At 44.4% G+C, this 11,354-nt stretch overlaps 1 protein-coding gene across 1 annotated transcript; it reads right to left on the bottom strand.

The window, feature by feature from the left end:
- Positions 1-2,148: 2,148 nt before the first annotated feature.
- On the bottom strand, positions 2,149-9,305 carry LOC104532287 (serine/threonine-protein kinase PAK 5-like; the record flags this gene model as incomplete). Its single annotated transcript, XM_010177457.1, has 4 exons — positions 2,149-2,304; positions 3,014-3,148; positions 5,384-5,509; positions 9,179-9,305. Coding segments are annotated over 4 exons (544 nt in total), but the record flags the coding sequence as incomplete, so codon positions are not given.
- Between the last annotated feature and the right edge of the window lie 2,049 nt (positions 9,306-11,354).

The following is an 11,354-nucleotide window of genomic DNA, read 5'->3' on the forward strand; positions in this document are numbered from 1 at the left end:
ACTGAAAATTAAAGGCGTTTATTAATTAATTTATTTAACTTGCATGTGCATTTGTCTCACCAGAAGTTGGTGTTCACAAAAAGAAAACAACCTTTGAAGTAGACAAAACTTTAGTAAACTTGATGAATACTGTTTAAAGTATCTAATGATAAGAAAGTTGCAGAAAATTCTTCACTTGTACAGCCTAAAATGTGCTGAATATTGAAGAAAAAAACCCCCCACCAACCCCAAACCCTTTTTTATTCAAAGATGGTTAAAAAAAGTTTACTTCTGTGGCTAGGGTTACAGTTTTACCTGTATGTCATTGCCTTTACTGGTGCAGCCTGGTTTCCTGAGTTGTCAAGACTACAAAACAGAAACAGCTTCGGAGGCTGCGGGTGCTGCGCTCTCGGCCAGGTTTCTGCAGGTGGGTGCTGGGAACGTGTTTGTGGCGGGGCGGTGGGAGCCAAACACATTTTCTTTAGTGTCTTCTGAAAAAATGTGCAAACAGGGTTAAGAAGAGAAAGCAATGGGGAGTAAGACACACAGACCTAAGAACATTTATTCAATGTTCGAGTATGTATTTAGCTCCTCTTTTCTTTTCTTTTTAAATTGTTTCTCTCCTTTCAAATATGCTTTAACTTTTTAAGGGCTTCTTTACTACTGGCAACTTTTTTTGTCCCAGAGGAAGAGCTTTAAGAAAGCTCCTGCCAGGTTTAGATGTTTGGTTATAATTTACTACAATAAATAACAATTAATTTATTCACTATGAAATTCCATAATAATAAAGAAACTAACTGTGTTTACACAAAAATGGCTTTGTGTTTCTTAATGATATTGTAAAATGAGGTCAGTAAGAAAAAAAACCCAAACAAAAAAACCCTTGAAAAAACATGGCTTTCATATTATATATAATTAAAAAGAACTAATCATTAATAAATAAAATTCATTTATCATTGAAATAATTATGAAGCACTTCCTAAAAATTTTAAAGGCAAATCTATTTAGGCCTATACAGTTAACATGCAAAGTCATCCAACAAATAACACAAAATTTGTACCGCAGTAGTCAACTGTTGCATCAACATTCAAAAAGGTCTAGACAGCAGCACGACTTCTTCTAATATGGCAAACATCTCGGAATGCATCACAAGGGTCTGGCTGAGCTCTGGAGGCTTCTGCTGGCCCTTCCCGTGTCCAGAGCGGGACAGAAAGAATGGGAATTTTTGTGGTAACAACACTGGCCTTGCAGGGGCACAAAACGAAGGGACCGCCACGGCGTGAGATGACCCTTGAGCACAGCTTCGCCGGACGCGTGAGCTCCCGCGGCTGCAGGGACGGGGAGGGAGACCCTGATGGCCACCAACGTTCAGCAGCAGCTCCCGTTGCCGCTGCGTCACCCGTAGCGCTGAGAGGGCCAGCGCCCAAAGCCAGTGCTCCCACAAACATCAGCTAGCACTGGCTGGGCTGTGACGGCAGGGAGAGCGCTCTCCTCACCTTGATGGGAAAATCTGCGCAACCTTCTAACTTCCTAAAGGTACAGGGCTGTGTTTTGTTTTTTTTTTGTTTGTTTGTTTTTCTGTTTTCAAAAGGGTTAGAAAAAGTAGGAAATTTAATCTGCTCAAATTCTTGCTAAGTTACACTTACTACTTCAACTAACACAACAGGTACCTGACAAAGTACTGCAAATTATCAAAACGTACTGTACAGAAAAATTACAAATTTGTTGCAAAATACATTGCGCTGCTATGACAGAGATAAAAAGTGCTTTTTTTTTTTGTCAGAAAAGTGTTCTTCTGGAATAGAAGTGCCGTAGCCTGCAATAAAATTCTGGTGTTTCACTCTGGTTGTGCTATCCTCTACTAATTATCTTTCCAACCTTGTTTGCATTTGGTGCCTTCTGCTTGGATGTACAAGAAGACAACAGCGCTGGGGAGCAACGGTCCGCAGCAGAGCGTGGCCACCCAGCTGGTGGCCAGGATCGCTCCCCGGTCCCTCGCAGCCCCAGAGAGCACCTCCTTGGATTTTCATACACTGTGTTATTTCCACAGGGCTTGTTTTCCTCTGCAAGGTTTCGCTCGTCCTTGCCCATGGTTCCCACACAACCGCTGGGATTCCTGCGCGGTTAATCCAGACTTTGCACCAACCTCCTCCCAAAAAGTTGCCAGCTTCAGCGATGCCTGTGCTGCCTCATGAGGGGCACGATGCAAGAAGGGGGCCCAGCCAGTTTGAGAAATGAGTGTCTCAACAGCTCCTGTGCTGTGGCTCTCTGCGAGGGCTCCCGCACCAGCATCGAGTCCAAGAAGCCCCGGAGGACTGAGGAGACCTGCAACATCGCAGTGGTGTTAGGGGTGGACAAAGACACCTGTCTCCAGCCTACGCTGGGTCTGTGCACGCTGCTTTTCTTGGGAAGGCAAGGGAAACACTGAGCTTTCCTATGGCAACAGATCACAGAATCATTGAATGTTGTGAGTTGGAAGGGACCCACAAGGATCATTGAGTCCAACACTTGCCCTAGCGTAGGACAATCCCAAGATGTTAATGTTGAAAGTACTTGGCTCTCAGTGGAATGCAGAAGAGCACACACTGTGTAGCTCTGCATGTGGCGGGTGAGAAAAGCATTAGCACACACTGAGAGCTCAGGTCTGACTTCTAGAAGCACACCCACAATGTGTGCTTCTAGAATACCCAAAGGCTTTGGCACTGGGCATGGATGTACCAACACATCCACAGCAGGGCTGATATGGTGGCTTGCTCTGGTTCTGGGGAAGGGTGGGAAGTGCAGGGAGCATAAGGCTCTGCCCAGCTCCCTTCACTGTCACCTGCTGCAAAAGCAAAGCCAGGGCTGGGCACAGAAAGGCTACGGTCTGGGCGTGCACCCTCCCCACACGATGCGGGGGGAGTCCTATGTAGGACCCACTGCTCAAGGTGGTACCTTAAAGACACAATTTATCCTTTGGGCACAGAGGTGTGAGGTTGTGGTTTTGTTAAACGTTTGTACGTGCAAGACCCACACCACCTATGGAAAGTCTGACCTTGTGCATGTCCTTCACCCGGGGCGGTAAGTTATCCCGGATTCGGCGCATGGCCTGCAGCGGTGGCTCGTTGAAGTAGGGAGGTTCACCATCTATCATCTCAATCACCATGATGCCCAGGGACCAGATATCCACCTGTAACACACAGGCTGTTTGTGAACACCACAGGGAATACAGGGAGGGGGGTCAACAGGCCCCACACTTGGGTTCGTGCAGACCTCTGTGCTGGCTCACACTGTTGTTCCTGCTGTCTGCATCCAGTCTAAGCCAACAGTCTGGTGAGCCATCACCATAAATCTTTCTTTTTTAACCAGCTGACAATTTTTTCTTCTGAGCAGTACACATCACATCGATGAAATAAATTAGAAACAACTTACAAACCCAGGTCTGCAGCCAGTTTTGGTGATGTCCTCTGGAAGCAAGGCTAAGGCAGGTTTGTTTGAGAGACTGGCTGTGCCCTACTGCACCGCCTTTCAGCTGCACTGATTTGTACCCACTGAACATTTACTCCAGGCTGGCTCTGCACCGCTGCAGACGGGTGCAGCTAGTGGGAGAGCAGAGTGCAGTGCAGCTGCTGTGAAATCCCTTACTTTTATTTCCCCTGAATCTTAAAGACTACAGGAACTCCACTGGAGACCCCAAGCAAAGCGCAAGCACTTACTACCCCTGGGCCCCTTTCCAGTGAGCACAGGTAACACATTATCTAACCCCTTTGGAAAGTGACTCAGCTCCAGCTTAAAAAAAACCCCAAACACCCACACTTTTTTTTTTTTTTCTTCCCCTTGGACTGCTGCAGAGCTGCTCCAGAATCACAGTCCTCTGATAACTGTAATTTCTGTCATTTGCCAGCCCAAATACAGCCAAAGCCAGTTCATACTGCTTTTGCTCTATTGTCAACACTATCCTTCAGCTTAAATACCTTTTTAATTTATTTTTTTTTCCTTCTTCTCCTTTCCCTTCTGGCGGGGAAACCTAATGTACCTGTAAGTTCAGCCACTTTATAATCCTTTCAGTGTTATTAATGGGCTAATAATAGCTGATGTTATTATCCCTGAAATGTCTTCTGCAGTACCACATGTCCTGGGTGCCTGCAGGGTGCTCGTGCTCTCGCTGTTGGGCAGGCGTTCTCCCTGCCTGTGCCAGATCGGTCCCTGAAAAAAACTGAACAACGGGAAGATGCAGCATGTCCTGTCTCAGGTCTCAGCTCATTTTCACAGAATCACAGAATCATAGACTGGTCTGGGTTGGAAGGATCATCCAGTTCCAACCCCCCTACCATCAGCAGGGACACCTTCCACTAGACCAGGTTGCTCAAAGCCTCATCCAACCTGGCCTTAAACACATCCAAACCCCTCTCTATGTGTATATATGTGTATGTATGTATATCCGTGTGTAAATATATCTCTATCTGTCTTGCAGGTTTGCTCTCTGCAGCTGTCACTATAGGCATTATCAAGCAGAAGATGATTCCCTTCACCACACAGAGGAGAAAATGCAGCCGTGTCTCTGGCTGGGGAGGCGTGAGTCACTGTCACAGCTGGGTGCAGAGAGGGGATTGCTCTTCCCAGGCTGGCAGAGCAGAAGTGCTGTGACTCAGAGCTTCCTAAGGGATGGGGTACAGCACTGCAGAGCCGACAGGTCCCCACCTACAGGCTCTTTCTGGTCTCATCTGAAGAGCTCCAATAAAAGCTGTGAATTGCCTTTCTCAGACCATTTGGCAGCGCTTAAAATAGTTCCCACAGATACACTGCTGTGGTTTTTTTTTTTTCCTCCCCCTCCTCTCAACTAATAAGAAATTGAGTACAAGGAACGAGCTGACGCAGAGGCACAGAGGGTGGCAACCCAACCACCCAACCAGCTCCTGTGTTTGGGACCTAACAGGACATGCCTGTGCCTTTGCTGGCAACTCCTTCGGGATCTCAGGCTTTAGGTGGATGAAAGCAGAGTGGACCTGATGCAAATCCTGATGCGACCTGGCTGTGCAGTACGGGCATGCAATCTGACTGCTGGTTTGGCATATGCCAAACCACCTGTAACTGCAGCTCCAGCTTGCAGACTTGATATTGAAGATCATCAAAGGGTCTTTCACAATGTGAAAATGATGCCAGTTTCCTTTAATGCAGCTCCCTATGTAAAGGCATTACATTGTTTAGTGCACTAAACGAAGGTGTTATTTAATGACTTCATCTTGGAGAAATACTTTAAAACGATGTAGCACTCTGGGGCAAACATAATTGCTGCTATTTAGCATATCTGCATAAATGCTTTTTTGAGCTGTACATTTCTCACAGGACTTGATGGGGTCGATCAAGGCACCATGCAGAGGGAAAACAGCTGCTCAGGGTCCGCACGGTGCCCCGCTGTACTCACCTCAGTGCTGTAGGGCAGGCGGGATATCACCTCCGGCGCCATCCAGTACGGCGTCCCAACCAGCGACTTCCTCCTGGGGACCTCCTTTGACACTTGGGCACAGAACCCAAAGTCAGACAATTTTATCTGAAAAGTAAAGAAAAAGCCCCTCTTGAATAACAAGGCAAATTCTTTCAAGACACACATACCTCCAAGAGACACATCTCCGGCACAGCTGAGGGGATGGGGACAGAGCAGCAGCGCTCGCCTGGGATGGGACAGCCGCACGATTTTGGAAGCGTGGCTGGAGATGGCAATACAGCCTGGAGAACACACGGTTAAAGAAAACCAAGGCAAGGAAAAGAAGTGGAAAGAGTGGGAGAGGTTTTTGTTACTAAGGTTGCCTGTCATAGCTCATTGCCTCTCCAGCAGCAAAAGATGTGGAGGTGATAAATAGCTTGTAATATTTTAAAAATAGAAGGAAAGCAATTAATTCTGAAGTAAAAGTACTTTATAATGAATCTACTATTGCATATATACACACCCCATGTTTGCCTAAGTATGTACACTAATATTTAATAATATACATATTGCAAGTGACACACATCACCCCTATTATTTGTATCAGCTATATTATCTGTGAGTTTGCCAGAAAACAGATCAAACAAGTGTCATTCAGCTCTTTTACCACAGAGAACACGATCTAACACTCACAGAGAGCAGCACCCCCTGCCAGAGATTTTTCAAGACCAGGACCTCACACTGTGAACTATCACTAAAGAAACTGTCTCTTTATGTAGTAGGGGAGCTAATTTGGGGAAGGCAGGAAAGACTCTTCTGAAATAGTTGCAAGAGATAAGGGGCACCTGCCCCCTTTGTTTGGCAACTCGGGAATTAAAGACAGTACTGTCCTTGAGTAGCTGTGGCAGTGACCTGAAATAGAAATAATGGGATACACAAGCACTCTGGAGAGCAGCTCTTGCTGCATCATGTGTCTAATTGTACTTTTCTGCCAGGTTTTTTTTTTTTTACAACAAAAATTATGGAAAATTATCACCTCTCCTGCCCCACTGATGTACAATGCCGAGATGAAAACTCCTCCAACCTCCAACCAAAACAAGCTGGTCTGAGTGTTGGTGGCATCACCTCCTTCCAGAAACAGCTTGTTCCTTAAGGTTAAAGTATTTTGGTTGGTTGTGGTTTTTTGTGGGGGGTTTTTGTTTTGTTTTGGGTTTTGTTTGTTTGTTTTTTCCCCTCCAGTATTTATTTGGAGGCCTGGAAGCGACCATAAAGGTTTTCCTGGACACGAGGCTAACCCCCATCACCCCAGCTGTATTAACCCGATAGCTAACATTTGTGTTCTCTCTCAAGCAGACACTGGAGTTAGTTAGAATTCTATTAAAAAATTGTCCAACTACACAATATGGCCTTTTTCACAAAATAAATGCATAAACTGCACAGCTAACTGATACTTGTATGTAAACATGTGAAAATATTTCAAGATATTCTAAGTAGGAACAGTGCAACAGTGACCCACATCCAGGGTCAGTAAGCCATGCATCTGATCACAGCCTCAGTGCCTGGGGATAGGAAATGAGCCCAAACAGCCCCAGGACAACTGAAGGGGGAAGTTCCATAAATCCCTGCATTGTGTAGACCAGCGTTTTATGACCAGCACTGATTTGTTTTCTTTTGGATTCAGTACAGTCATTGCTTTTTTAAAAACTAAAAGGTTATTATTTTTAACAGAATTACGAAATGATTGTTGTTATTTCTAAAACAAAACAAATAATAGCCAAGTTCTTCATGCCAAATGTATTTTTGAGTTTACAGGATGAAGAATTGAAGAAATAATGCATATTTTGGAAGCAGAGCCCAATCTTCTTTTGTAGTAGCACAAGAGGTTTTGCATATCTATTGCACATTCGAGTACATAAAAGAAGACGATTTTCTAAAAAAAGATAATTGCACAACACAGCCATGAAGAAATCTGCAATGCAGATAATAAGTACTGGAGTAATGAGTATAATGAGGCACTGTATGCAGATCCCGAGAGCAGATCAGATGCTATTTCAGCAACATGGATTGAAATCGTAACTGAAAAACTCCTACACATGTGGAATTTTCTTCCCCCCGACAGGATTAACAGGAGCAGCCTGTGACTGCTGCAGGAAGTTGCTTCTCCCTTGGTGAAGCAGGAATCAAATTATAAAGGCAAGCCTTTGATGAGGGAATCAGACCAGGCCTGGGAAGCCAAGAGTTTTACCTTCTGAAGGAGAAGATCTGGTTCCAGACCAACTGGGTGCTCTTTGGTTCAGTCCAACCAGCTAAGACACTCTTGCTTTAGACACAACTGTGTAACACCAGTGCAGCAGGAGCAACCCTTCAAGCTCTACTTACGGGACTCAGTGCCCAGGATTGCATTAGTTTTTATTCAAATTATCCCAACGAGGCCACAAGGTGAGATTCAAGCTAGTGCCCAATTCAAGTAGAAATTAGGGTCTTAAGAGTGATTGGCTTCCCTCCGCCTAAGCCTTTGGGTGCCCCAAATTTTACATGCCTCATGTTTTACTACCCAGAAATACCACAGCACAAAACCACCTTTGTCCTTGCATGGGAATAACAATTTCTTTGAGACCAAGCACTGCTGGTGTAAGTGCTTCTTGTGCTGAGCCCTCAACACAAGAAAGACATGGACCAGTTAGAACAAGTCCAGAGGAGGCCACAAGGATGATCCAAGGGCTGGAGCACCTCTGCTGTGAGGACAGGCTGAGAGAGTTGGGGCTGTTCAGCCTGGAGAAGAGAAGGCTCTAGGGAGATCTTATAGCGGCCTCCCAGTACCTGAAGGGGCTACAAGAAAGCTGGGGAGGGACTTTTCATAAGGGCAGTTAATGACAGAACAAGGGGAAATGGCTCTACACTGAAAGAGGGGAGGTTTAGATTGGATACTGGATATAGGAAGAAATTCTTCACTGTGAAGGTGGTCAGACACTGGAACAGGTTGCCCAGAGAAGCTGTGGCTGCTCCTCCCTGGAAGTGTTCAAGGCCAGGTTGGATGAGGCTTTGAGCAACCTGATCTAGTGGGGGGTGTCCCTGCTGATGGCAGGGGGGTTGGAACTGGATGATCTTTAAGGTCCCTTCCAACCCAAACCATTCTATGATTCTAATGTTCTTTTTGTGTGCAGACTTTATTTTGCTTACTGAGCAGGTCGTGTGCAGCATCTTCTCTCCTTCCACTCATTAACAACACAAAGAAAGACCAATTCACTGACAGCACCATCCCATCCAAGTACATGGCAGTGTGAGACAGATACTATCAAGCATCTTGTAAGTGTACCTACAAAAGCACCTCTCACCATCAGGGGTGTGTTTCAGCAGTAATGTGGAATATTTCCTATTCGTATAGATTGATGTTAGCCTCCTAACTAGCTTGGGAAACAGAGCAAATGGATGAAAACTTGCTAACTAAAGGATAACTAAATGTAGTAAAAAAAAAATAAAAAAAATTGAGGGGCATCAGAGTGCAGTATTAAAGAGTATCTCCCATCACCCACACGGCATAGTTTTTTCTGACACTGCTTTTTGATGGCTCTGATTCCCCCGGGGGGACTCTGCATGCAGTGCAGATGTCAATCACCAGCCAGGCCAGGCCTGTGTTTTCCCCATTCGGCTCTCTAATAAGTTATTCACAGGTTGCACCTTGGTCTCAAACGCCTGGCTTATTTTTTAAAAAGTTAAGTGTCACTTTGAACATGCACAGGTATTTTCATGCCAGCCCCAAGAGATGGCACCCCAGGGGAAACATTGGGCGCTCACCCTCCCGTCGCTTGTGAGAAGGATGGAGTCGCTTTTGATGTCGCGGTGGATGACACCTTGGTTGTGCAGGTAGGACAGGGCTCTCAGGACAGACAGGCAGACGGTCGCTATCTGCTCCTCATTCATCCTGAAACAGCAAGGTGGAAAAATGAGCTGAGCATTCATGAAGACAGTGGGAAAGGGGAGCTGGAGCAAAGAGGCACAAATTCCCCTTCACGCCAGGAAGCAGTCAGCCAGGAGATCTTTTATGCTATGGCTCTGTAGCATAAAAGCTTTTATATAGCATCATGTCTGACTCTCTGGTCCTATTTCTGTCAAAAATGGGGAGATGGGGGGTGAGGAACAACTCTGCAATGAGGTCTGGGTAAGTCTTCCTGCAGCACCAAAAAAGCAGCGTGTACTATGTGATGTAGCATGTTACAGTGAGCATGCTTCCCTCTGGGACATAATGGAAATGCCTTATTGAGAGTAAACTGGGGAGGGTAAATCGCTACTGGGATGGAAAAAACCATGAGAAAACCCACGCTGAATTGTGCAGATGAAGCATCAGGCTCTGGGTGTAGCTCTTCCAGAGCACTTCCTTTTGCTTTATGCCTTCTCTAAAACAAATATTCAGGGAATTGCAGTAGAAAAATAAACAGCAGGAGTCCTAATTCCTCTGCACGTGTGCAAAACCCAGTCTGGAAGAAGCTGTCTGCCGCAGTGGGATGGCCGGGATGGGTGGTGTACCCCGACCTCAGTGCTGGATGACCCCAGCATCTCTGTTATATGAGTAGAAAAAGACTGGTGGAGATTTCTACTTTAACTTTGTGTTCCATCTGCAATATTTTAGTAAAACATTTGAGGGAAGGTTATGCAATAAAAAAAACCCCAAAACCAAAAAACCCTAGAAGATTAAGGAAAGACTATTTTAAATAAAAAAAATATAGATGACAGCTCTTAAGAAGTGGTGTTCTGGGAACATCTGTTTGCCATTAAACTCCTGTCAGAAATATCTAAGATAGAGCTTTTAATGTTTTGGGGAGCAGCAGTTAACAAACGACATGCAATATTGTGATTTATTTCAGCACATGAGCCAAGGCAACACTAAGAAAATAAAATACCTGTGTTACAACTCTGCTTTTGGTGGGATCTGAGAGCATCATTGAACAACGAGAGAAGAAAACTTTTCTAATTTACAATTCCTTGCTTTCTTCTTGCTCACCCAAATACTCCCCCACTGGAACGGTGTAGGATTTTTTTTTTTTTTTTTAAATTCAAGAGGAATAAATTAAAATAAAGGCCTCCTCTTTGCTATCTCATTTTATCCTGCTTATTAGGAAAAGATAAGTGAAAAGCACATGTAAAGAGAGCTGTAAATTCTGATGTCTCCACTCAGAAAAGCAAGAGCAGTTCCATACACTACAGCTTTTCTGCTGGAGAATAGTCCTGTTTAAAGGTACGATATCAAATGAAATATGGGAACAAGCTCTACTGTAAGCACAAATATCCTGATATAAAAATACTTTTCCCATTATGTTTTTGGCTAAGTTTACAGTTAACATTTCTGACAGTGTGGTTACATGGATATGGAGAGAAATCACCCTTACAAATGATGTAGTTACAACAGCAAAAACAACAATATGAATCACCAAACAGGAAAAAGAAGATTTTTTTCTTTTTTTTGCCATTTGATGAACTAATGGATAAAAGTCATATCACTGCTAAATTACCTTCTAAAGCACTGGCAAATCCCCGTGTACCAGCAAGCCCTTTCAAGTATTTCTTTTCCCTTCTATTTAAAAAAATCCAGTAATGACAGGAATTCACCTGCAGTGGCTTATTTATGCTGGTAAAGTGAGCACTTTACAGTGTGTGTATAAGTATGTGTGTATATATATATATGTATATACATACACACATATATAGCTATACACATACATGTATCTGTATGTATGTATATTTATTTTCCATGTGTGTATATTGTATGCATGTGTGTATTTTTATGCTTGTATCTATGTATTTTGCATGTATATACAAATACACAGCAATAAATATATCTTAAAAAATCCATATACAGAGCCAGGAGGTACCCAGCTTCCCTCAGCACAAGGAGAGCTCTGGAGGGCACGGTCCAGACGCATCCACGAAGGAAAGCTGCGGCATGTCCTGCACCTGGGTTGGGACAATCCCAAGC

The sequence above is a fragment of the Antrostomus carolinensis genome, unplaced genomic scaffold (assembly GCF_000700745.2).
Source record: "Antrostomus carolinensis isolate BGI_N321 unplaced genomic scaffold, ASM70074v2 scaffold25051, whole genome shotgun sequence".
In the NCBI taxonomy this organism is placed as follows: Eukaryota; Metazoa; Chordata; class Aves; order Caprimulgiformes; family Caprimulgidae; genus Antrostomus; species Antrostomus carolinensis.